The sequence below is a fragment of the Polypterus senegalus genome, chromosome 4 (genome assembly GCF_016835505.1).
Source record: "Polypterus senegalus isolate Bchr_013 chromosome 4, ASM1683550v1, whole genome shotgun sequence".
Taxonomy (NCBI): domain Eukaryota; kingdom Metazoa; phylum Chordata; class Cladistia; order Polypteriformes; family Polypteridae; genus Polypterus; species Polypterus senegalus.
In genome coordinates this window covers 32735576-32762852 of record NC_053157.1, presented here as the reverse complement: position 1 = coordinate 32762852, position 27277 = coordinate 32735576, and the positions used below count along the sequence as shown (strand labels likewise).

General features: G+C 37.8%; 1 protein-coding gene across 4 annotated transcripts in view; it reads left to right on the top strand.

The window, feature by feature from the left end:
• The window catches only part of LOC120527236 (methyl-CpG-binding domain protein 2-like), a 193330-nt gene that overhangs the window by 38826 nt on the left and 127227 nt on the right, over positions 1-27277 (top strand). For all 4 annotated transcript variants that reach the window (XR_005633294.1, XR_005633295.1, XM_039750412.1 and 1 more), the window contains exon 2: positions 4846-5005. Coding sequence is in view for 2 of the 4 variants with exons in the window: in XM_039750412.1 (XP_039606346.1) it covers positions 4846-5005 (160 nt within the window). In the remaining 2 variants the exon portion in view is untranslated. The remainder of the gene's footprint in view (positions 1-4845; positions 5006-27277) is intronic.

The window sequence follows — 27277 nt, the reverse complement described above, 5'->3', positions numbered from 1 at the left end:
TGGATTGGCATTTGAGATACGTTTAGGCTTGCACGGCCATATGCAAACACCCACAACGTGGTCTTCTTAATTCAAACCATCTGGATGTTTGCCGGCTGTTTTTCTGTAGCAGCCTACAACCCTGCAATCATAGAGCAGCCCCAATGACAGCTGGCAGTCTCTCGGGATTTGTCACCTCAGAACTTGTGTCATATTTTTTCTCATTAAATGTATACAGTATATTTTTAACTTGGTGTTTTTTTTATTATTTACAGTTTCCTCCAGCATACGCCCTATTGTATTTCCCATGAAAGAAATAGACACTTAGATAATCAAATAATGCCAAAAATGTGAGCAGTTAATGGAGTGACAGTTTGAAAGATACAGTTGCTTCTGGTGAAATTCTCTAGATTTGTGCTATTTAGGTTGTAGCTACTGATTCCCTCTCCAGGTTTGGTCCCAGCCTTGTGCTTCATGTGGATGTATAGATCTGATGCCCGTGTAACTTTGTATGGAATAAGTATAGCTCAGAAAAAATATTTTTGTCTCTTCTATATTTTTTTTGTAAGGCATTAAAGTCTCAACTATAAACCTTCTCCTGTATTGAAAAGTAAAGGATTAACTACACAGGTGGGAGTCTGCTGATACACTTAAATAACCAAAATATCCTAGAAATAATTAACTACCCACTCCAGCGGGGTGCTTGCATTACTTCATAGCTAGTCATGCAATTCCAGGTGTGGAAAGGATGACAACTTTACAGACGCACTTTATTGTTTAAAGCTATAAGCATGCAGTGGGATAACCGGGGGCTTCTATGTGTCAGGTTTTGATCACTCATTCAAAGGCTAAGGGCTATTGCTGCTTCCGGAGGCTAAATATCATTTCAAAAGCGTTAAACCTGTAAACACAGTCTTGGTCAGACGTTCACAGTGAAGTCTGTTTGCATAAAAGGCACATTACTCCAGGAAGTGAGTTGCACACCTTGTCAAACATACTGTGGCAATTTATGGTAGCAGGCCTTCTTATAGTGCTGCTGAATGACTGTTTTATTTCCTTAATTAGAATAGCTGCTGGTGCCAGCAGAAATCTGAGTCATAGAAACCATACGTTTGGACTTTGACAATAAAGTTCTTATCTGTGTAGGTTGCTGTTTGTTTTATTTCAAAGAAAGCGCTGATCATTTTGATCCGTTTTCTTTAATTAGAGTAAAGTGTTTTTAATTCTGTTTTTTAATATCCATTTTTTTGCCTCCTGCTTTCTTTATTTTATTCATAGAACTGCTCTTCTGACCTTTGCTACTCTGGGTGACTGCATGCCAGCTGCAGGGTGTGGGTTGCATACTAAACTTGAACATGACATGTCTTGCACCCTTTTCACTACTGCTTTTACATTGTGCTTCCAAGGGGAAATAAAGGGATATTTCTGCAATTATAATCTCCTTAATTTACAACTTACATAGTCTAAATTAATATTTGCTTTGTTCTCGTAAAATTATAAGCATTTGCCTTTTTTCAGTTGAATTAAGCTTTATGAAAGAGAATACATTTTTTAATACATTGGAACAGTTTCTACTCAAGGTCTTGATATTATTAAGTGTAAACGTAATTGGACGCTTTATAGACATCTAAATGTTTGACTCGTATGGATTTGAAAAATGTTAGTCTTATGAGGAGGATATCTCCTATAATTAGGAAAAAAAAAATCAGGTTTTTACCTTTTTTTTATATTTCAATTATGGCGATTTTGATTTGATTTCTTGGAATGACAATCTGTTTATGATTATATGCAAATGCTTCCATTATGTACATTAAATGATATCTTTATAATAAACATCTAATTATATTCCCCTTATTTGGTATTGTAAGATGCTGTAGATGAAACAAATATAATTGTTCATTTACAGCCTAAAACATAAACATTACACAGCAGTATGTATTTTCATTTTAAAACAGTTTGCAGGAAAATACACTATAGTGTTACAAAACAAAACCAAACAAAAAAAGGTTAAAGCTGCACATACAAAATAAGTATAGCTGAAATCATTCTTGAAGAATGTAAGTTATCCAAAATGTGTCTATAGAACCTGCATTTTCTTGAGAAAAGACCTACATACAGATTATGTATCTACTATATTCACATAAAGATTAGTAACACCATGCAAGATCTTCTTCTTTTTTATTATGTTTTAAATGCTTATTGAAGTGCCGAGTTACAAATAGTAAAACCAGAGTGAATAGAAGCAGAAGATTCAATTTTTCTTGACTTATACATACTTGTCTATTTGCGAAACTAGGTATTCATGTTTAAAGCAGAATATTCTTCACCATTGCTACTAAGCTATGTCAGGATACTTAAATAGGGTTATAGGGTCTAGCTAAGGTGACATTTACCATTACAGTTTCCTCTTTAATTGTGTCAGGACCACGCTGGCCAAAAGATTGTAGAATAATTCTTAATGGTACCAGAAATTTGTTCGCCTGCGTTCACCACTTGAACATTTGAAATGAAACTCTTGCTTACACTGAGACAAAGAAGTGTGTTTTACCACCATGAGACTGAAAACAAACATTATTTCAGGGTTGCTTTTAAGCGACCTTCATGCTCCAGATGTTATTGTAATTTTGTAACTATGTCAGATAATAAGATGTTTTTTAAAAGTGTTGCCTTACAATCAGTTTTTTCCTTTAACACTGCTTTCAAGGTTTGCATATTTTTTCCATCTAGTAGCACTTTTGTGTGTCGTTTAATCACGCAGCTGCAGAACAAGTGCCATCCTGACAGAATCCGTATACGTGATTTATCAACAATTCCTCTATCATATGCACTTGCATATTTAAAGATGGATAATTTAAACTGTGCTGAAATTTCTGACCTGTTTATCCAGTTTGGGGATGCAGGGAGGACCACTGGACATAACCAGTCAATGAAAGAACACCAGTGTATCACAGTGTATACACACACACACACACACACACACACACACACTGTGCCAGATTAGAGAAGCCAGTAAATGTAACATGCTTGTGGTTGGGATGTAAGGGAAAAAGTATAGTTCCGATAAAAAAACATGCAAAGGCAAGGAGAACATGCCCGTTCATACACAGATGTGGCTGAAAATGCTGGTGCCCTTCCATTTTATTCAAATAATGCACCATTCCTTCTGAAAAGTATTGAAATTAAAGTATTTTTTGTTATCCATACATGTATTTCTTTGGTTTGCAATGGGATACAACAAAAAAAATACATTCCAAAATGGCGGAGACAAAATTATTGGAACTATTCAGAAGTCATAATAAATACTTGTCTTGTAGTGATCCTTCAAGCAGACTAATGTTTTAATATCAAATCTTCCTCTTGGAATCATCCATTCAGTCAGTTAAAATAGAGAAAAGAACTTGCTTAGCAGTTTTGGGTCACACTAAACATGGGAAAGTGAAGGAGAAAGCAAGAAGTTATCTGAGGAGGCAAGGCAGCTGGTAACAGCCAAACATGATCCATATAAAGGCGACAAGACTATCTGTTGGCAATATTATCAAGAAGTTTAAGGCTCATGTGAGCCGACATCCTTGAATGTGGCCTACCAGGAAACTTTCCCAAGACTGAAGGGAAGCACTGTTCAGTTCAAATGGTTGAGAAAGTACCAACGAAAACTTCAAAACCGGTTTGCTTTTCAAGCTCAACTTGTTCCATCTGTTGCTGTCTGGACGCTTCATTGTTGAAGATCTAACAGAGAAACACAAACAAGCTCTGGAGTTTCTCACAATGCATGTTGACGAGTCACAGTACTTCTAAGAGAATGGGCTTTTTTTGGTAAATCACACAAACTTTGTGTTTACAGTGAATACAAAATTAAGCTTTCAAAGAAAAGAACAGAATCCCTACCATGAATCATGGGAGAGGCTCAGTGATGTTGCTTTGCAGGACAACAATGTGTGCAGTAAAATCAGAAGACAATCAGGGCATTTTTGGGTGAAATGTAGAGCCTATTATCAGAAAGCTGATTCCAAGTCAGAGGTGGTGGTACCTCCAGCTTGATAATGACCCAAAACAAACCTCAAAAAGCACCCATGAATGGATGAGGGAAAAAAAGAAATGTTGAGCCATTCTTAACCGGCCTGCAATGAGTCCTGATCTGAATCCCATTGAACATCTTTGGAAACAGCTGAAATTTGCAGATTGGAAAAGGTACACACCAAACCTGATAGAAGTGAGGAAGAGTGGGCCAAACAACCTGTTGAGAAGTGCAGACATCTCATTCAAAGCATTTGATGACTGTTAATATCACCAAAGGCTGTGCCATAAAATATTAGGTTAAAGGTACCAATATTTTTGTCCATGCTAGTTATTTAAAATATTCTCAGTCCTAAATCGAAAGCAAAGTTTCCATTCTGTTAAATGTGATATGAAGAATTGTGGATGCCAAATACATTTGTCAGTTTCAGATTAGTTTATAGAAAACAGTTTTTTTAAGTAAAGGTGAACCAATATCTTCTATATCCTGAAACAAGTGCAAAGCCAAAACTCTGCGCCGTGAAGCAGCTAGTGCATGTTGTTAAAACGTGCAAATAAGTATTTCTCTGTACTCTGTACATGTGACAATAAACTTGAGTTCACTATTTAGGATGTTCATATTTAAATTATAGATTCACAAAGTTTTGAGGCAAATGTCATTCTCTTTTCTAAAATCCCTTATTAATAATCAATATGTAGACTTAATGTTGCATAATGACTAGATTTAAGCCATTGGCAATTATTTGTCTAGTGCTTTGTTGATGACCAACTGTATACTTCTTATAGGAATCTATAAACCGACATTGGCAGAATCCTCTGCTCCTAACAAACCTTTGTGTTTTTTTATTCCAGTCCCAGTGGTAAGAAATTCAGGAGCAAGCCCCAGCTGTCTCGTTACTTGGGGAACACTGTTGATCTCAGCTGTTTTGATTTCCGCACTGGGAAAATGATGCCCAGTAAATTACAGAAGAGCAAACAAAGACTGAGAAATGATACTCTTAGTCAATCCAAGGTACAGTATGTGAAAGACTATGCTAGGATAATTGAGAGCAGGAATAAAGATTGCAGTTTTTGTTTTAAGTCTTGCCTAGCTTTTGACTTCCCTGGTCTTTAAAGTACAATTCCTTGGAGATTTAATCAATTGCATCATTTTATAGTAGAAACAGGTCATTCACAAGAAAGCTAATCATATTTTTTTTGATTTAGTAAAAACATTAACTAAATCTAATGTAAGGAATGTACAACAGAAGGTAGCCTGTACAAGCTTTGCATTTATACTTGATTCCAGAGACATTCCATTGGCTATACTGGTAGTTAACAGTTTTCCCATATATTGTAATAAATTGTTCCGGAAGTTTGTTTGGTGGGTATTCTAAGAAACTGCCACAGATCCAACAGCCGCTAGAAATGACCCGCTCTATTCTCCTATTTTTAAAAGTACTAATTCACATTACTGCTGTTGGTCAAGCTAAGGTGTAGTTTAGCTTATCATTACAGTGTATTATGCGCACAGGACGGATTTGATAAAAAAGGGACAAAAATACCGTCGACGATCAGAGCATTTATGGATTAGTCATATTGCCAAATGCAAAGCTCAAGTGTATGTTAACATGGGCAATAAATCTCATTTTAATTAATATTCACAGTATTAGTATAATTGTTACTTAGCAAAGACAAGTTAATAGACATAAAGTGTCACTACTGGAGTCTATTGCATATCATCTTTAATATGTTAAAAAGAACAGTAGGTGTTAAGTAGTGATTTTTTCATAATGCCTATATAGTTGTGTTACTTATAGTGAAAAACTATGAGATAATTTATTCACCAAGCTTTATTTTTATACCAGTTTTTTTTTTTTTTGTGATCATCTTTTTATTAAGTAAAGACAAATTGACAGGATGTATGAATAAACAGACATAGCATACAGTACGAAGACCATAATCCTCATAAACAGTTAAGTAAAGCGTGAATTTTGATAAATGCTTATGGCCAAAAAGTCAAGACATTTCTAGTTTTTAGTGGATGAATATTTTTGATTATGTACATATTAATAATATTCAATTCAACTCAGCGTATTTTTGTTCACTAAGTGCAGGCTTAGACAGTCGGAACACATTAACAGGTAAAACGCTATTACATATTTTACAAATTACTAATTGCCTAATGCATACACATTAAGATACCAATTTTAAAAAAAAAAAAAACAGTGAAACCGGGCCGTTCCAAACTGATTAACATGTATGGAACCTAACCGTATGTGGCCACTAACATTATCATTGAACATAGTCAGTTGAAAAAAATAGAAGAGAGGAAATCAGAAAAACTCCAGTCAGTAGCACCCCTAGAAATAGTAAACCTCTGGGGGTCCACAGCCAGTTATAACAGGCAAAGACAAAGCTTGACATCATCACAGTCCTGGAGATCTGCCGCCGAACCCCTCCTGAATGTTCTACAGTACCAGTTTGCAGACGCTTTGCATCTGATGATCCCATGGCTCCCAATATCACAGACATCTTTTCCCGGGCAGGAAAAGAATGCGGAATTAGAGCAGTGGTACCGAGTGCATCAACATGACACTGAAATGAGAAACAGAATAGAGGAGAGGTAGTAATGGTTCACAATTATCGTATTACTTATATGTTTAGGCAAACAAACAGTCAATAGAATTTGCAATTTATGTATTGCCAAATTCTTTATTTTAACTATTTAAATAGTGTTTTGCTGTAGAAATAATATAAACTACAAATAGAGAAACCTAAAACTGCATTGCCCAGAATGAATAAACACATCTCCGAGGATTATGTTTGACCTAAAGCCTAATACTATTGTACAATATATGTAAAGCTTCCCTAAAAAGAAACCTGCATATTACTGCCCAAGCTAATGTTACCAATTCAAGTGCCATTTTATTTCTCCTGCCTTATGAAGACTTAAAATAAAAAGACTTTTCCAGCAAAGGGTGTATTTTCTCTGAAATCTGTTTCCTAACCTAGTGCCGTCATAATTTCCCTTGCTGGGACTCCTGCCAAAACTGACACTTGTTTGTAGCAGAGGTGGACAACATTATTTGTTAATCTCCAAGCCACATTGGCTTTTAATTTCTATTAATTTGGGTTCTTTTTGTATACAGAATGTAAAATATCAGGAAAAGATGATTTAAATTTAAGTTCCTGTTTGTTGCAGTACATTTAACAATGTGTTACTAAGTGATACTTTTTACGTTTTATTAAACTGTAGACAATTTATGTGACAAAGCAATATGTCACATGAAAAATAAGGATTATGCTTTTCTACTATGTATACTACATAATACAATATTTATAGAAGGCACAAGATATTTCCATGAGAATTAAGGAGTACCATTGATAATAGTTATATGGTCCTAGTCTTTGGTAATACTAGTGTCAAAATATATTAATTATACATTATAGTCTCTGTTGCATAACCTTCCATACAGTAGATACCACTTAGTAAGAGGGAAAGGATTCTCCTTTTGAACAATATAAAAGAACAGAATTTTCTCTAAACAGTGAAGGTTTGGTTCCTTGCTCTGAAGCGTTCAGGTTGGTTATCAGCAGTTGGCACATTGCACATTCCACCCCTTACTTCTGATTACTCCTGATGGCAGTTAACTCAATTTTTTGATAAGCCTGAAATGTTACTGAGTTTATTAGAAGGATATATAATTTGTATATTTTTTAACCCAGAACACAAAAGCATTAAGTTAAATTGAACACTAAAGGATTCATCCTTATGAGGCAAGCTACTAGCACCTGAGGTTACTTTGTAAATTTTACCAGCCATAAAGTGTTTTATATTTCAGTTCCCCTTTCTAAAAATATCGGTAGAGTGGAGAATTTCGCTTTTGTAAAACTAAAACCTAACTATATTTGAAATATACCTAAGTATTTTATTTATGATTTTAGGTAACATACATTAAGATCATTTGTAACATGCATGGGAAATGTTTAGTCTTCAGCTTTTCTTCTTCTTTATCTTCTTTATCTTGGTATTTGCTCGGTATGCTGGGAAATAAAATGTCATTTGCACATTCTGGGTGGGTTTGTAACGTAAGTTGTGAGGCTGCTGCTTCACGCCTTTTGGGCTGTAGTTTTGCTTCCAGGCTATGAACCCTGCAGTATGGAGTTTCTGTCCCTGTTCCAGTGAGCTCTGCAACAATAAAAAAATAAAAATAAGACAAGGCTTCTACTTATTAATAACTGTAGCAAATAAGCTAATATTTACCTTCAGTTTACTTATATTTTGAGTTGTGAATTCCCATTTAATGAGCAAGGTCAACATTTTATAATACTGTACATATTTACTAATAGGAAGTAAATCCAACATTAAAACACAAAATATCAAGGTAAATCTGCAACAAAACCCCTTATTTTTGTAATAAAATACTGGTAGAAAACTTTACTTAATCTTAAAATATTTTACCTCAATGTATGTTGCAATTTTTAATCTGAAGCCGTCTTATTTTTTATGGCCTAGTGGCCTATACACAATTATAAATCATAAAGCTGCTGGTTCAAGGTCCAATCCTGAAGTTACTCAAACTGCCTGTGTGCCAACTGTAAATGATAAATGTAAAAATATACTGTAAATTTCTAATGGCGCTTTAGCATGATATCTGTTGTAGAATGGCATTGTGCAAAGTCATAAAGTCTACAGAACATCATCATGTTCGGTATCACTGGACTTTCTAAGAATTTTATTTATTTTTTTGTTTTTGTGGAATATGGTCTTACTGAGCTTATGTTTTCTGGATTCTTGTATGTTTTGTGTTTCATATTACTGTATATTATGCTTCCCGTCATTAAAGACTCCACAGAAAGTGGGGAAGATTATTGTTAAGATTGTTAAATTGTTCAATTTGCCATTCATAACTTGCAAAATTGCAGGGAGCAGATTCAGAGTGATTATGCCTTGCAAGTCGCATGCATGTTCATTTACTCATTGCCGGTGCTTTTTAGTGCACCAATCGGCTGTTAGGTAGCTAACCCGTGCACCCTCCCCCTGCCTCCCCCACTATGATCTGTGCCCTAAGTGAATGCCTAATTTACCTTTATAGTAGTGCCAGCCCTGCTTATATTTAATTTAGCTTTCTCTTTTCGTACAGAAAAATGATATGTGTTCTTCATCTATACCAGGGGTGTCGAACTCCGGTCCTGGAGGGCCGCAGTGGCTGCAGGTTTTAATTCTAAGCCTTTTCCTAATCAGTGACCAGTTTTTCACTGCTAATTATCTCCTTTTCCCTGCATTTTAATAGCCCTGTCCTCTAAATGTATTATTTTTTTCATTAAATAACAGCCAAACAGAAATGAGACGTGAAACAAGCCAACAGATGACCAATCTCTGAATCAGTTGCCGATTCTTTCTGTTAATTAACCCTGTTATTTCATTCCATGGCTTGTTGCTGCTCTCATTCTGCCACAGCAGACATTTCCAAAACTGTTGATGCTCTGTTTTTTTCCAAGAACATCATCAAAATGTTTTGGAGACCTGAGAGATCAACCTTACTGAGACCTTCACCTTTCTTCATTTTCAGATATTGTGTGATGGGCACAGGTGAGTTGGTCATGTGGCGGCTTGTTTTGTGTCTCATTATTGTTTTGCTGCTAGTTACGGAATACTGAGTCAAGTTAATTAAAACTAAAGCAAAAGACATTATTTAGCAGCAAAAACTGGTTACTAAAGAAGAAGATGGTTAGAATGAAAACTTGTAGCAACTGCGGCCCTCCAGGACCGGAGTTTGACACTCGTGCTCTATATACTGCAAACCCATAAACCCAGGCTAACTCATCACAATGGGGATGTTCTGGTGATAAATTCACCCATCCATCCATTTTTCTAACTTAATTATCCAGTTCAGTTTCCTTGGGATCTGGTGACTTTACCAACAGCTTTGGATGCAATGAGAATCAACCCTAGATAGTCCATTGCAGGGCACATTCATGTACACTCCCACACTTACTCACACTAGGTAGAATATAGAATTAGCAGCTAACTTAAGGTGCATGTAAGTGTGAATAATACAGACTGCCTGTGATGTGAAGCTACTAGACCAAAAGCTTTCATAATATTCAATACATTGTGTCTTTTTCTTTCAAGGCAGTGTAGGTTATCAAATTAAAGACAACCCAATTGATTTTAAAATGTTAGAAAACCAAGTTACCTGTATGAAGGAGAATTCCAGAATGTTTTTCAAGGGCAGTCTTCCACTTTCTTTTCATGACTTTGCAAACCTTCAACAATCTGGACGTGATCAAAGACAACAAACCACTTCTGAGATTTGCTCATCACAATGGCAGTTAAACATACCACAAGATGCCGAACAAAGCTTTAGTTTATGTAGAAAATTATGCAGGGATTCAGTGGAATCTGAAAGACGACAACATTTACTCAGCATGAAAGAAATTTCATTCTTACAGTGTGTTTCACATTCACCTCGGTGACACAAACCTGATTTCCAGAATAGATAAAAGACTAGAAAGAATGGCATTATATAATATGCGGGCAAAACTAAACATGAAAGTAAGAGCAATAGATGCAGACAAGATTGTCATGCACATGAACTTGCTTTCTTTCACTGAGAACTGGATGTACTTAAAAATGACATGAATTGCAAATGATGAATTGTTTGTACAAGCTGAAAGAAACTTGTTTAAAAATGAGCAAATGTGCCCTACTGATGAATTCCATTCAATAGTTTCTGGTATTTGTTACAGGCAGGCGTTACCTCTATTATAATAAAGAAATACTGTTAAGCGTTTGATGCATAAAGCAGGGCAAATGATGAGGCAGGGTAAAATCCAAATGCTTGGGGTGCCAACCGGGTAAAACCTTGTTTAACTCCAACAGAAAAGACAACACCCTTGTAACTTCTGTTTTTCACAAACCAACAGACAGACGGAGCTACCTAAGAAGTGATAGCTTCCACTCCAAGCATATAAGGCTCTCCATTATTTTTAGCCAAGCAATACGGTACAATCGTATTTGCTCAGACCCGACAGACCAGGGTAAACAACTTTAGGAGCTTAGACAAGATTTCATCAGACAAGGTTATACCCCCAAAACGACAGACACTCAAATAAGAAGAGCTACTGCCATACCCGCAGACAACCTTCTGGAATATGAAAACAAAGACAACAAGAACCACATCCCCCTTGTTGTCACCTACAACCCACATCTTGAAACACTTCGAAAAATTATAAAAGAAATTCAGCAAATGCTAAACAACGACCAAACACTGAAAAATGTATTTCCTGAACCTCCCCTCCTGGCTTACAGACAACCACCAAACCTTCAGCAACTAATTGTCCGAAGCTCCCTAAATGAAACACACCGACAGAAAATGGCACATCTCCCTGCCTACAGAAAAGATGTAAAATGTGTGCCCATATTTACAATGCAAACTGTATAGTTAAACCACACTGCCGACTTGAACATCACATAAAGGGATCATTTTCCTGCAGATCATCTAATGTGGTCTACCTAATTCTCTGCATGAAATGTCCTGACACTGCACTCTATGTGGGAGAAACTGGGCAAACACTCCGCCAGAGAATGAATTTACACAGGTTCCACATTAAACGTGGCAACACGGATGTTCCTGTAGCGGCCCACTTCAACAGCCATGGACACTGTGAGAGGGACTTTAAAGTCACAGTGCTTATGGGCAACTTCAGAACATGGCAAGAGAGAAAAGAATGGGAAGTTAAACTCATGCTAAAACTGAATACGTTACAACATGGCTTGAATAGAGAGAAGAGTTTTATGGCCAGGTATGAGGATTATTTGCATCTGTCAGACTGACACAGACAACCTGTCTACAGACTCATATTGTTTTGAAAAACTCATCACAAACTTCAAAGGACTTTGTTGGACAGTTATCTTATCTAAAGATCTTGACCATACATTGTTCTTCTCTCTCTTGTTAAATTAATCTTGGCCTGAATGAATCTATTAATTTTTTACATTTAAGATTTCTCATTTAAAGATTTACCAGTGTTGTTTCTTGTCCAAGTGTGTGTATATAAACACAGGGAACTTCAGTTTCTGTATTACATCTCGCCTGAAGAAGGGGCCTGAGTTGCCTCGAAAGCTTGCATATTGTAATCTTTTTAGTTAGCCAATAAAAAGTGTCATTTTGCTTGGCTTTTCTCAACAGAAAATAAAATGAAATAAAACGTGTGCTAATAGCACTCTGTTGCTGGGACAATTGCCATAGGATTGTGCTCTTTGACAGGACACATTGTTTCTCTATTGTAGTCCAGTCCGAAATGACACACCTTCCGGAAGAGTCTCCCGTTTATAGTGAGCAGCCTGGAAGGGGAGGGGCTTCCTTGCCATTCAATTGGTGGTTTTTCAAAGCTGTGAGGGGAAAAAGGAGACAAGACTATTAGCGATAGCACCTCTCTCTTATCCAGGGGTTGTCCCACATACCTTTAAGGAAGTCTGAAAGGTGACCCACTGGTGTGCATTGTGTGACACACAATAGTAACATAAAAAGTCCAAAATTAATTAGATGAGCATGTGAAGCAGCAACTTCTACAATGGTGGTACAAGAGGATGTGAGGAGTTTTGGACTATATAACTTTTGATTAAAATTTTTCACGTTACATAAACAAGATACAGAAGGTGAAAAATAGCAACCACTCTTTTAAATTTTTCTAGAATTGTAAACTTCGAAAACATCTATCTTCACACTGACTTCAGGGTTTCTTGACTTCCTAAAACATTTCATTACAGCAATAGAATCTTGTTTCTTTTTTGACTTTTTCCTCAAGATAGTTATTAAAAACACCTGAGATCAGACATTTAGTTGTTAAGAATATTGGGTGAGATGTTAGTAGAAAAGGCCTTGTATAAAACAAAAACCTGATTGATTTACATTACATGGTGTTATACACCCTCTAATGCCAATTAGTCTATTTACTTTGACTCAGAGTAAGTGATCTGAAACCGTTTTGTCACTTTTATAATGCATCTACTGACTACACTGAATGACTGTCGAATTTTTATTCTGAATACTTACAGTATGAAAATGATTGTATGTTTATTGCAGAAATGTTCTGAAAAATGCTGTGCCGTCAGATTCCATACATTATGCTTCACTAATGCATTTAGAAATTTTAAGAGCAACTTCTGATATATGTGGTAGTTTCTAAAGTCAAAAAGTAACAATACAATAATTGTCTTTTTTTTTTTTGGCAAGAATCAGTTTCTGAAAAGACTTCATTTTTATAGAGTAGACTGTTGGAAAGTATTTTTCGCAAGGTCCTCTTGCATAAAAACTTACTGATACTGCATGACAATCATAATGCCAACTTCCACGTGTCATTTTTACATGGGTGTTGACCTTTGGTGAAAGCTTGTGCCAGGAACAAAGCTTCTGAGTCATTTGCCTCTTACACCCTGCATCACTGCCATTGCAAAAAGAAATAGCCTGCTTTGTGGCCCGCTGCGCATATCTTTTAATAGATGCATATTTGTAACCACATTCAAGGCCACAATTCTCCTCTTAGAGCAGGGACTTTCCTGCATAACAAGAAATCTTCATTTGAAATACAATTTAGAGGAACTTGTAGATACTGTGACGACTTCCAGAAGCCCACTGTGCTTGTAAAATCAGGCCTCTTTGAATATGTGCTTGCTGCTGGACATTTTATAGTCTCTGATATTTTCTTTCTTTTGCTCGGTGCCATCTTCTGGCAGAGACTAATAGTGTGGTTTACCTCAAAGCTGCTATTGTGGCAGTGTTGTCTTTATCCATAGTCTATATAGGAAATCCTGTCAAGAGAAAAAAAAAATGCACTATTAATTATGTTTAATATCCATTTGAACGTCCTGTAAATTAAAGAACAAAGCTGTAAGAGTAAAAATATATTGAGAAATATTAGACATTATTACAAAATTGTGGCAGTGTGGATTACAAAACTTACTTGTAACCTACTGACATTACACCAATGTAGGACCAAATGTAACCTTTTTTGACATTTGCATAGATAGATAGATAGATAGATAGATAGATAGATAGATAGATAGATAGATAGATAGATAGGAAAGGCACTATATGACAGACAGATGTGAAAGGCATTATATAATAAAAAGAGATATAAAAGACACAACAGATCAACAGACAGACAGATAAATAGATATATCAATCATATCAATCCATTGTGTCTTGCATATCTCTATTTATTCTATAATGCCTTTCACATCTATCTCTCATGGAGATATGCAATGTACAGATAGATATGCAATGTAAGACAGACAGACAGACAGACAGACAGGCAGACGTCTGGGTAAGGGCCCCAGCCAGGACACCTTTGTAATGGAAGGTGTGGGGGAGAGACCATGCACAATACATTATCTCCCCCGGATTGCTAAATGGCAATTGCTCAAATAACAATTCTGCTTCACTTTAGTTATCTCGCTCGTTAAAATTTTGATCCCTTATTGCTTATTTTAGTCTTAAACAGCTGTAGTCTTGGTTTTTAATTGTTCCTTATTAGCAATAAGATGCAAATGACAAAAGAAACCAGCATTTCTCCATTTAGCTTGTTTCCATTTATGCCTGTGTGAATTTATCATGCACTATTGGGTTTAATTAAATAATTGGAAGGAAAGTGAAGAGAAAAAAGTGAAGCACTGAGAATAACTCGTCTGTTTTAGACTTTCATTGGATGATATCCTTAAAAAGGAAAAAAATCTAGGATATGAAAATGACTTTACATGGCAGGGTTAAAGCACTAACAAGCCATGAAATTAAATAATTGACAAGGATTGGTTTTTAATTAAGCAACTGGGTTGGAACAAAAACCTGCAACCACTGCGGCCCTCCAGGACTCAATCTGTCCACCCATGCACTAGAGGGTTCCCCCCTGCTCGCTTCATTCGCCAACCCCCCTGCTTGCTTCGCTCTCCAGTTACTTCACCTCTCTGCTGCTCGCGTTGTGAAGAGGGCTGTTGAACGCACCCCAAGGAAACGGTGATGCAATGGTAAACAAATATGGTTTTTTTAACTCCTCTTTGCTCAATCAGCTGCTGGCTTGCTGCTGCTACCGTGCCACGTGATTTGCATCTTGCATGGTGCTTCGAACATTTAAAAGCCTGTACAGCAGCTGTCCTACTCTTAAATCTCTTGGCACAAATTCTCGTCTCGTGGGACGCGAGTTCTTGATATTTTTTAGTTTATAATTTAAAAACAGAATAAGAATCTAAAAATCGAACAACATCACATTATAGCTCGATAAATTGTTAAAAGATACCAAACGTATATATGTAGGTTTTAAAATAAGCCAGATTTAAAGCGTGACATAAAAGTGAGAGAGAGAGAGAGAGAGAGAGAGAGAGAGAGAGAGAGAGATTAAACTATTTAGCTTGTACTAGGAAAAGCAAGTTCCTTAACTAATGAACTCTACATGAATCATTTCAAGCTGCCGGACAAGTCCCTTTTCAGATGTATCCATTCTGAGTCAAATAAAATAACGGTTTAACATCATAGTGCTGTCTTGTGGGAATCAATCAAGGGTAAAACCAAGATCATAAAGTTCCTCATGCTCTTGTTTTACCAAGAAAACTAATTGTGTTGGATGAAAGACTGTGCATTAAAGGTTCACAAATTTTGAAATCAGGGTTATTTTTTCACCATCATGACATACAGTGTGCATAAAACAAATTCACCTCTTAGAAGTTCTAATATTTTATTTTTATACAGCTCAGAATCAGTTTTTTTTTTAATTGATCAGCATAAAAGACTAATTGTCAAAGTGAAAACAGATCTCTGCAAAGCGGTCTAAAGGAATTACAAATATAAAGCACAAAACAATTAATTTCATCAGTATTTAGCCCCTTAAAGTCATTATTTAGTAGGTGCACCTTTGTCAGTCATGACAGCTTTGAGACTGTGTGCACAGGTCTCTATCAATTTTACATATCGGGACACTGCAAATTTTCCCACTTCTTTACAGAACTCCTCAAGCTCTGTTAGGGTTGCATGGGAATTGTTAGTAAACAGCCCTTTTCAAGTCCAGCCACAAATTTTAAATTGGATTGAGCTATGCAGTCTGACTTGCCCACTCCAGGACATTAGCATGGTTGTTTTTAAGTCATTCCTGCTGGCTTTATACTTGGGGTCACTGTCTTGGTAGAAAATAAATCTTCTTGTAAGGCTGCATCAGGTTTTCCTCCAGGATTTCCCAGTAATTCAAAATTCAAAAGCTGCAGTTTAGCGACAGGAATGATTTTTAAATTATCACCTTATCACATAGTTAAGATGTTTCCATTTTTTAAAGTTAAACTGAAAGAAGTACCCTCAATTAGAGGGATCAAAAGGCTAAATTTGTTAAAGTGAGTTTGTTTACTGAACTTATTAGCTACAGCGACATATTAAATAGCCCTAAAGCCTAAATGCTCCATGTGACTGTGAGATTTTCATATTATTTTCGTATTGGGGAATTGTAATTTTTTTTTAAATTTATAAATGATACTTCAATTAAACACAGCAGTTTCCAGGGCAATGAATCTATGCCATAACTGTGAATAAAAAGCCTTGAAAAAAATGTGTCCATTAAAGGACAATACAGGAGAAATATATTCATGCTATTCTGAGACAGAGGCTGTGTGCCGTGGGGAAGGGGATGTGTGACGTCAGGAGTAGGGAGCCAGGCAGGGCCCTCTTCACTATCCTGTTTCACTACCATGTGGACGGAGCCACAGGGGACAGCTAGTATACATATATATATTATAATATATATATTATATATTGTGAACGCTGGCCCCGGCACAGACAGACGGACATCATTTTTGCACCCACACACCGTTTATTTACACTATTTACAACAATGTCCATAATCACGTGCACTCACGAACCCCAGTGCCTCTTGCACCGAATCCCCCAAAGTCCAGGGCCCACAGTCTCTGTGCCTTTGTCCTGGCCGCCTCCTGTCCGCTCTCCAGCTCAGTCCTTCTGCCTCCCGACTTCCACACATCACTGGAGGGAGGCGGCCCCTTAAATAAGGCTCCCGGATGAGCCCCAGGTGCTTCCGCCATCTGCTCCTTGGCCACGCCCAGCGTGGCGGAAGTGTCGGCTGCCTTCCTGGCAGCTCTCCGGCGCACACAAAGTCTTCCCCGCACTTCCTGGTGTGGCGGAAGTGCCGGGCTCCCGGGATAATTAGGCACCGGGGCGCCGCCTGGCGGTGGCCACGGGTCCCTACAGGGCTGGGCTTCAAAGCCCTGTACCCGAGGCCCCTTGCCTAACCATGACGGACGCCCCACTCTGTCTGGAGGAGGCACTCGCCTCCTCCGTCCTCCAAGCGCCCCGCCGGGCTCCTGCCCCGACCGGCAACCGCACGGGATAAACCGGCATCGGGGCGCCGCCTGGCGGTGACCACGGGCCCCTACAGGGAAGGGCTTCCATGCCCTCAACCCGTGGCCCCAACAGAACCAGGACGGACGCCTCGCGTCTGGAGGAGGCACAAGCCCTCCTCACGTCCTCCTGGGCGTCCCGGCCGGGCTCCCGCCCCGGCCGGGGGCCACAATATCTATACTAATAAAAGGCAAAGCCCTCACTGACTGACTGACTCACTGACTTATCACTAATTCTTCAACTTCCCATGTAGGTAGAAAGCTGAAATTTGGCAGGCTTATTCCTTACAGCTTACTTACAAAAGTTAAGCAGGTTTCATTTCGAAATTTTATACGTAACGGTCATAACGGTCGATAACGGTTGACAACGTCCGCCATGTTGAACTTTCTCATTCATGGCCCCATCTTCACGAAATTTGGTAGGCGGCTTCCATGCGCTAACCGAAACCAATGTACATACTTATTTCAGTGGTATGATGCCACTGTCGGCCGCCATATTGAACTTTCCAACGTCACTAATTCTCCAACTTCCCATGTAGGTAGAAGGCTGAAATTTGGTAGGCTCATTCCTTACAGCTTACTTACAAAAGTTAAGCAGGTTTCATTTCGAAATTCTACACGTAATGGTCATAACGGTCAACAACGTCCACCATGTTGAACTTTCTTATTTATGGCCCCATCTTCTCGAAATTTGGTAGGCAGCTTCCCTGCAATAACCAAAACCAATGTACGTTCTTATTTCGGTGGTATGATGCCACTGTCAGCCGCCATATTGAACTTTTCAACAGCCAATGCCTCTTAAACATTTTAGATTCACAGGTGACGATTTCAGTATCGGACACTTTGATGTTTCTGAATGTCTAAACTCTCAAAAGCTGGATGTGATTTTATCGGTGAAACCAATAGTGTGCTTACAACGCTTGACAGATGCCGAATGTCACTTCAACACAACAAGTCCTGCAAATACTGTCGTAATTGAAACAAACCATAAAACTCAAACCGATTATGACAGCAGCAATCCAAGCTGTCAGATTTGACACAAGATTACTGTTCACATGGCCAACTGTATGTTGCATGCTCAAGAGTAAGCTCAGCGCACAGCTTCGTCATATTACAACCAGAGAGCCGAACTGACAATGTGGTATACAAAGAGATCCTTAACAAATAATTATTGGCATATTATCCCTCAGTTTAAAAAGGTTTAATTTTCTTCTTAATAAAAATTTTAATGCAGTACTGCAGCGGGTATTTTGCTATATATATATATATATATATATATATATATATATACTAATAAAAGGCAAAGCCCTCACTGACTCACTGACTCATCACTAGTTCCAAAGAGAGCTGAACAAAAACTGAATTACACTGTTATGCTCAAATAGACAAACCACATGCCATGGCGCAATAGTAGAGGCTTCGCCTCTAGTGCCCGCGTCCGAGGTTCGATTCCCGAGAGGGGATGCACTGAATATGTACGCGTGCTTCCTGATTCATTTTAGCCTTGCATCCCCTTGGTTTGAGACGTATGAAAAAATATGCGGTTGACGCAGAAAGACAGATCACCAATTGAAGCTTTATGAATAATGGATACTTTATTCGCGATCAATGATTGTTTTGGTAAAGCCATACTCAGTGTATTCATTAGATGAACGGTAAAAAAGTAAGAGTGAGGGGAGGGTGACTTATTGAGGCACGCAGGCAAAACCACAATAGCACGCGGGTTCGATGTACTGTAGTGCGTGTCAACTCGATCTGAATTGCGCGATCACATTTGAAAAAATATATCTTTTCAAGTTCTATTTAGTCCATATTTGTCAAACTCAAGGCCCGAGGCCACATCCGCCCGCGTGTAATTATATCCGGCCCACTAGATCATTTTATATATTATTGTTATTAATGGCCCGGGCATATGAAGCGCTGGTAACACAATAAACTACAGATCCCATAATGCAGCACTTCTGCTGCCTTGCCGAACACTTACTGCGTTAATCAAGTCTAGCTTATGATGCTGCAAGTTATTGCGAAGCTAGCCCAAAAATGCCGAAGAGAAAAAGTGATTCTGAACATAGAGCCTTTAAAAACCGATGGGAGGCTGAGTATATGTTTACTGACATTGCTGGTAAACCCGTGTGTCTCATTTGTGGAGCTAATGTGGCTGTAATTACAGAATTTAATCTAAGACGGCACTATGAGACAAAACATCAAGATAACCTGAAAGACCTGAATGCAATGCACAAGATACAGAAAGCAGAAGAGTTAAAGAAGAATCTGACACTTCAGCAGACGTTTTTACTGGTGCAAAATCACAAAGTGATTTCAAGTGAAGCTACTTTTATGGGAGACACAAATGCACCAGTGCAACTTGCCCCACTTTCCCTGTTGCCAAGTAATGTTGAACCAAGTCGACACAACGGTGTTCCCAAATACGCACTTTGCTGATAAACTGAGCGCACTGCGCACTGAGTTCGCACGGCACTTTGGTGACTTTGAAGAACAAAAAAAGAATTTTGAGTTGTTTCACAACCCATTTGCCGTCGATGTGGAAACTGCACCTGTGCAGATTCAGATGGAGGAGATTGAGCTGCAGTGTAATGGCACACTGAAGGCAAAGTACGATACTGCAGGGCCCACACAGTTTATTCACTCCATTCCCGCAGAAATGCTCCAGCTCCGTCTACATGCGGCTCGAACCTTGTGCATGTTTGGTAGCACATATCTGTGTGAGAAGCTCTTCTCAGTGATGAAGACTAACAAAACAGCACACAGGAGTCGCCTCACTGATGAGCACCTGCAGTCCATCCTGAGAATCTCCACAACACAGAACCTCACACCAAACATAAACGAACTTGTTGCCAAAAAGATGCCAGGCGTCCAGCTCTGATAAAATGACATAAGAGCAAAGACAACTGAATGATTTGATTTGTTATTGCTGAAAAGAACACATTTTATTTATATTTCCAGGTTTTGTTATGCAGCATGTTCATATTTGAATTTGTATAATTTTGACAGGATATATTTTTATGGAGAGCAAAATCTTTTGGGATATTTAAAATTTAAGTTTATTTTTTATATAAAATTACATAAGAGTAAAGAATTTGAATGTTTGTTCTTTTAACGTTTACTTTATTTCTAACTTGTATAATTTAGACGGTATATTTTTATGGAGAGCAAAATATTATAAGTTATTTAAGGTTTGAGTTGATTTATTCTGGAATAATATTCTGTCGACTAAATAAAAAAAAAATTTAAATAGAACTCGAACAGATATGATAGTTCATAATATCCACGCAGACTTGCACGTAAGAGCGGGAGTCAACCGTTTTAACAAACAGCGTATTGCACTGATACGAAATAGCCTGCCCATTTAATTATTTAGGAATGGATAAATAAATTAAGATTTTGTACAAATAATGTTTTTCACTTTTCTTCCTTCATGGATTCTGGCACCCCCAGCAACAGTTGCTCGCACCCCAAAGACTGTGTATATATATATATATGTGTGTGCGTGCGTGCGTGCGTGTGTGTGAAGCTTGGGTCAAAGAATTACACCAGAGACAAGAAGGCGAGATCAATAAAGTAACTTTATTGTTGGATAGTCAGAAGCAATCCCAAGGTTTTATTCAAAATACAAGTTTTTCCTTCAGCACACAAGTACACTGCACACATAAAGTGCCACTGTGATCATTGTGCTTTAATTCACTCCTTTAGGTTAAAAGAACACAAAGCCTTCCTTGTCAAGCAGGTTCAGTGGCTGGGAAGCATCAGTTGGGTCAAATACAGCTCTGAAGAAGAGAGGACAGGAGAGAGAGCAAAAGCATAAGTGAAGGCTCAGCTTTAAATGTTCTAAGCATCATGAGAGAAGCTTGTTATGTGGTAAGGGTGCCATGGATCCTGCACAGGGGTTTTATTAGAATTATGTCCGTTACCTCTGGGATAATAAAATCTACCTAAAAACCTAATAATCGAAATACTGTTTAACAGATTGTTTAACAGAGTTTAAGCATGCAGATTCCCACAACCCTTTGTGCAAAGAAGTGCTTCTTACTGTATGTTCTTTCTTAAATGTACCTCCTCCTAATTTCTGTAATGTTTGTTTTATTTTAATAGTTGTGCTTGTTAGAACAGAGAAGAGAAAGTGGCAATGATTTTTTTTTTTTTAATTTCTCTGATAAGCATACCACATATATTATACTCTACTCGTATATTGTTAACTAAAAATCTTAATAAAGAATCCTTTCAAAGTTAACATTTATATTTTCTTTGCATTGCTTTGAGCTAAGCTACTAAAAATGTATTTTTGTTGAGAACCAAAAGTTTGGATGCAGCTATTTCCGTGTCTTATCTTATGGTGGTGGTTTGCTGTCGGCTCTTGAGGCTAGCAGTGGACACCATTGCTGTTAACAACATGGTTGTGCTCATGTAAAATAATGCATATTCATCACAATGAATATAACCATAGCAGTAATGATACAAATTTCACAAAATGAACCATGACATACTGTAGCTGTTTACAAAAAATAACAGTAAAAATGTTTTACCATTAAATAAAACAAATCAGAATGTTCTCTAATGAAATTTGTACAGCAATTCTAAACATTAAATGAAACATAGGTTCTTTAGTGAGATCTTTCACTTTCAATTTCTGCTGGTGTCTTTAAATATGTGGTTCCCTATTTAGCTGAAAGAACACTGCTGGCTAAGTTTTCCTGATGTCTTTGAGAATTGTCAAGACCTGGATTAGATCTCCTTACATTCTTCTTTGTAACTAGAGAGATTTAAATTTATGAGCATTTCAGAGTAGGACATGCTCTTTAGTCCCAGGAAATAGTTGGTTGGTCTTCTCTATACATATTATACAGGTGATATGTCCTTTTTGCAGCATGGTGGACATGCATTTACCCACTGTCTCAGAATTACTCCTAGGAATTAACACTAAAAGTCGGACTAGGAAAAGAATTCATCCTACTTCGGAGTAGGGCATGAGGAGAATTTATGAATTGTCCTACACCTACTTCCAGTTAGGAGTAGGAGTTTGTGGTTGTCAGTGAAGAACTTCATGATTTTACACAACCTGAATTGCAAAGTGGTACTCATGATGATGCTTTATAGCATTCTGATACTAATGCTAAAGCTTCAGCGCATAGATGATAAGGTAATGGGAAATGACTTGTAAAGCAACAGTTATACTGAAACTAGCCACGGCTGTAAGTTATGTGCATTGTTCCAGTGTACTGTGTTTTGCCATGTCTCTCTACGTAATCGCCTGTTATCTTCTCCGGGGCTCTATTTATTCAACACCCGGAGAGTCTGCACCTGCATTCTTAAACCTTCCTTTACATGCAAAGTGTGAAGTGAATGTTCCAAGAGTTTTTGGAATTTAGAACTCAGCATACCTGTGTGACATTTTCTCATATTGAGCATTGGGCAAATGTATAATCATTGTTCATGTTAAAAGGGCATTCAAAGTTTGGTGCAACATTCGAGAATTATTATTATTATTATTATTATTATTAGTGCGCCAACCAAGTGTTCAGCTTGTAGCTAACCCATACGGCTGGGTTTCCCCACCTTATGATCTGCGCCCTAGGCAAATGCCTAATTCACCTTAATGGTGGCGCCAGCCCTGCACATGTCCAAATCATTGCTATTGCAAAGCTACTTTTTTCCTGTGGCTTTAATTTTGTCTCAAAGCACATGCCCTCTCCACGTAGATAGATCAATCATGTAATGTACAAGATTTCTTATAAAAATACTTTTTCAGCTCTGTCAGCTCAATATCTTTTATAAATTAATTGCTGTCCAGCATTTCAAAACATTAAGGCTTTTCTGGGACGTATGTGCCAATCTCTCTCTGAACGCCATCTTCCTGGTGAGATAGGATAGCTCACAAGCTCTTCTGAATCCTGATAAAGTTAGGAATAGTTTCCTAAAGTAGGAAAACTGATAAAATTCTTTTACGGCTATTCCTGAGAGTAGGACCAAATCTGCGTCACACACACATGACTTTTGAGACTGTTAGTCTCTTTTTCCTTCTCCGAGATGCTTGATAATTATGGCCACACATCTTCACACAGTGCTTCAGATAAGGCCTCACTGGTGTATTACATAGTCTAAGATTAATGTCTGCAGTTTATATCCCAGACATTTACATTGCAAACTTACATTTTATTTGTTTCTGCCAAATGCCTCAACGAAGGGAATGCTTTACCAATATAAACTTCAAAATCCTTTTCAAATGTTTTCTGTATGTCTGTGCCATCCATCTTATATTTATAAATAGCCTTCCTTTTGCATTTCTGTCGAACCTTGCGTTTTGTTAAAACGTATTTTCTGAGAGTTCATTTTCAAAGATCATCTGTGTGTTTTTGCTGCTTCCATGATGTTTGTAATCCCTCCAATTTTGTTGTCAGCAAATTTCATAAGTTTACCAAATCAGAGAGTCTGAATCCATCCATCCATCCATTTTCTAACCCGCTGAATCCGAATACAGGGTCACGGGGGTCTGCTGGAGCCAATCCCAGCCAACACAGGGCACAAGGCAGGAACCAACCCTGGGCAGGGTGCCAACCCACCGCAGGAGAGTCTGAATCATTAATATAAATTTGAAAGAATAGTGGGTCTGACCTCAGGTCTCTGAGGGAGTGCACTGATAACCTTGCCCCATGGGATGTATTTTCCTGTCATCTGTACCCTTTTCATCTGGATGATAAACTAACATGAGATACAGTTTTAAAAGTCAGTTTTAATGTCAGTGGATTCTTGTTTCTGTGCAGAATAATGTCAAAAACTTTTAAAAATTCAAAAAATAAATTTTATTTGGCTTGTTCAAGCAGATCTAAAAAACGGGCAGAATCTTCCTCTAATACTATAAATCTTTATGGCGGTTATTGATTAGATTAGAGTTAGGGCAGTGTTAGGGTCGCCTGATGAAGGCCATACAACTGAAATATTGCGTCTTTAACCTTCTTTCCTTCTCAGCATGGAAATAACCGCTGAACCTTTTTCCATTCATTATATTATTTTTGTATAAGCAGTTGAATAAATTGTTAAACTGTACTGGCCTATAACAATTGGGATTCATTTTGTCTTCCCTTGTATTGAAATCATGTTGGCAGCTTTCCTGGCATCAAGCACTTCTCCTATCTGAAGTGATTGCTGAAATGTGCTTAGAAAAATAGTATAGTGTCTTTCATATCATTTAGTACGACGTGCAAAACCCCATCAGGCCCAGTTTATTAGTCTTTAACTAACTGAGTGGCTGAAGCACACCTGAGCTTGGTCTTAACTGTTTTTACTGCTTTCAGTTTATTTCTTAATTCTTATACAAAGACTTGCTTGAAGTTGATTTAGTTTAGTTTAGTTAATTTGCTATTTGCATTCATATTTTATTATTTTTCTTCCTACGTCTGTAAGACTTACTACATTCTCATTTACTGCTTTATTATTGTGAACTCTTTGTTTTCTTTAATTAAAAAAGAAATCTCCTTCAATCTTTTCTTATAACATGCACGCTTTAGTCCTAAAATCAGTCTAAAAACTTCAGTATCCAGCACTTTTACTTTTGTTAAACCAAACAAAAACTACACAAAATATTTCAGGTGAGACACTTGTGATCTAAAAAAACAAAGCAAGGAACGTCAAGGGAGGTGGAGTACTACCTGGTAACCCTGTTTAATAAAGGAGAAGGGGGAAAAAGGTCAAAATAAGAGGGAAAAGGAGGGCGCAAAAAATGGCATTCAGCAGGGCAGAACAAAGTAAAGAAAAGGCGAGGGATCGATCTTTCCCCCTTTCTAGGTGGTCATCAATGAGCACAGGCTTCTCGTGGCTTTGAGGACTTTATAACGCTGACCCAGAAGAGGCAGGGCTGGCTTTTAGAAGTGGGATTGGAGTCATTTGTATTTCGACTGGCGAGAATCTAAACTGCATCTTGAGTGCCCCGTCTCTACTGGGATGGTATTGCTTACCTTTTTTAGAGCCTTGAAGATGTGTGTATGTGCGTATGCTTGACACACTGTAGAGCTGAACTGTTTATTTAAAGTTGGGATCAAGAGAGAGAACGTTAGTTCAGTAATGGGCCATGTTTGCGCCAAAATGTCAGCAGATCAAGATATTAAAACCTAAAACACTACACCAAAATGTGTGTCTGAAAAACACGGAAAACATGAAAAGAAAACCACACTGAAATACTTTTAGATTTGTATCTGTAATCTCGGACAACCAGTATAACAGCTTTATACTGTCACGACTTGAACTTGAAAATATTAAGTTTTTAAAAAATTCAAAAACTTTAGCATTGGAAATATTTTTTCATTTGAAAATATGAAGTTTTATGACCCATATTACACATGTTTGTAGTAGACGCCAAGATTGTGTATAGATGTGTGAACATGCTGGTGGTGTCAGTCAGTCAGTCATTTTCTAACCTGTTTCGTCCAGACCAAGGTCGCAGGGGGTGTTGGAACCTATCTCAGCTAGCATAGGGTGCAAGGCAGGAACAAACCCTAGACAGGGCGCCAGTCCATTGCAGGGTGAAAACACACACCCACACACCAAAAACACACTAGGGCCCATTTTAATGTTGCCAGTCCACCTAACCTGCATGTCTTTGGACTGTGGGAGAAATCTGGAGCACATGGAGGAAACCCAGGCAGACACTTGGAGAACTCCACGCAGGAAAGGCCCAGGATGCAAACCCAGTTCTCTTTACTGCAAGGCAGCAGTGTAACAACGGTGTGGTGGTGAAGTAAAAAGTGAGAAATGGCAAACAGAAGCAGAAACAGAGACACATTTAAGAGAACTATAAAGCAAGAAAGCAAATTCTTCATGTGAAGTGTCATTGGAGGGTGTCATTGTGAAGAAGCACAAAGTTAACACCAGAGGCTAACATCACAGCAGTTAGCAATGAAGGCAGCACGGGTAAGGACTTTGACAAGAAGGCTAATGGAAACATCAGCACTGGTGATAACCACAGTCATGCACAGCAGAACGGTATACACCCAAATGACCAAGAAGTGATGCATGTGTAATGCTTCTCATATTCAATTTAACAAACATATTTGTTGGGCAACAGGTTAACAAATGTATATTTGAATGTAAATGCATATTTATTAATAAATACTTCAATTAAAATGACATATTCTACATTTAAATAGGCACACACACTATAGCTTTCTATAAAAGTGGGAACTGTTATCTCTACACAATTCTATTATAGAGTATATTCAGTGGTAAGGATAGTGAAAAATAAATATTTGAAAAAGTCACATGTTTTTTTATTGGGCAAAGATCACATAAAATGGGTAGACTGTGCCAAATCTGGCAGGAGTCTTGACAATTTCCTGCATCTGCTTTATAAAGTACTTTAAAAGTCTGAATGCCTTCTCATTTCATAGCAATAAGGCCTGCCATTTTTGATTTATCTTAACAACAACATTTATTTATATGGTCCATTTTCATACAAATGATGTAGCTCAAAGTGCTTTACATAAATAAAATTAAAATTAGGGAACACTAATTAAAATAGAATAAAAGTAAGGTCCAATGGCCAGAGAGGACAGAAAAAATGTGCAGGGGTTCCGAGGCCACAAGACCACCCAGCCCCCTCTAGGCATTCTAGCTAACATAAATGACCTCAATCAGTCCTCATTATATTCAGGGTTCACGTGGAAGAACTTGATGATGATGGTCATGGGGACTTCTGGCCTTTAATCCATCAATGTAAGGACATCACAGTGCTTTGAATAGGTGGTGGTGGCGCACCCCAGAAAATTGTAAAAAGAACAGAAGAGAAAGTAGGGGTTAGTACGGATTTTGAATATGAATACCATGAATAATAATGATAATTAATTGAATACACAGAGCATCAGGATTAAACTAAGATGAAGCTATGCGAAAGCCATGTTA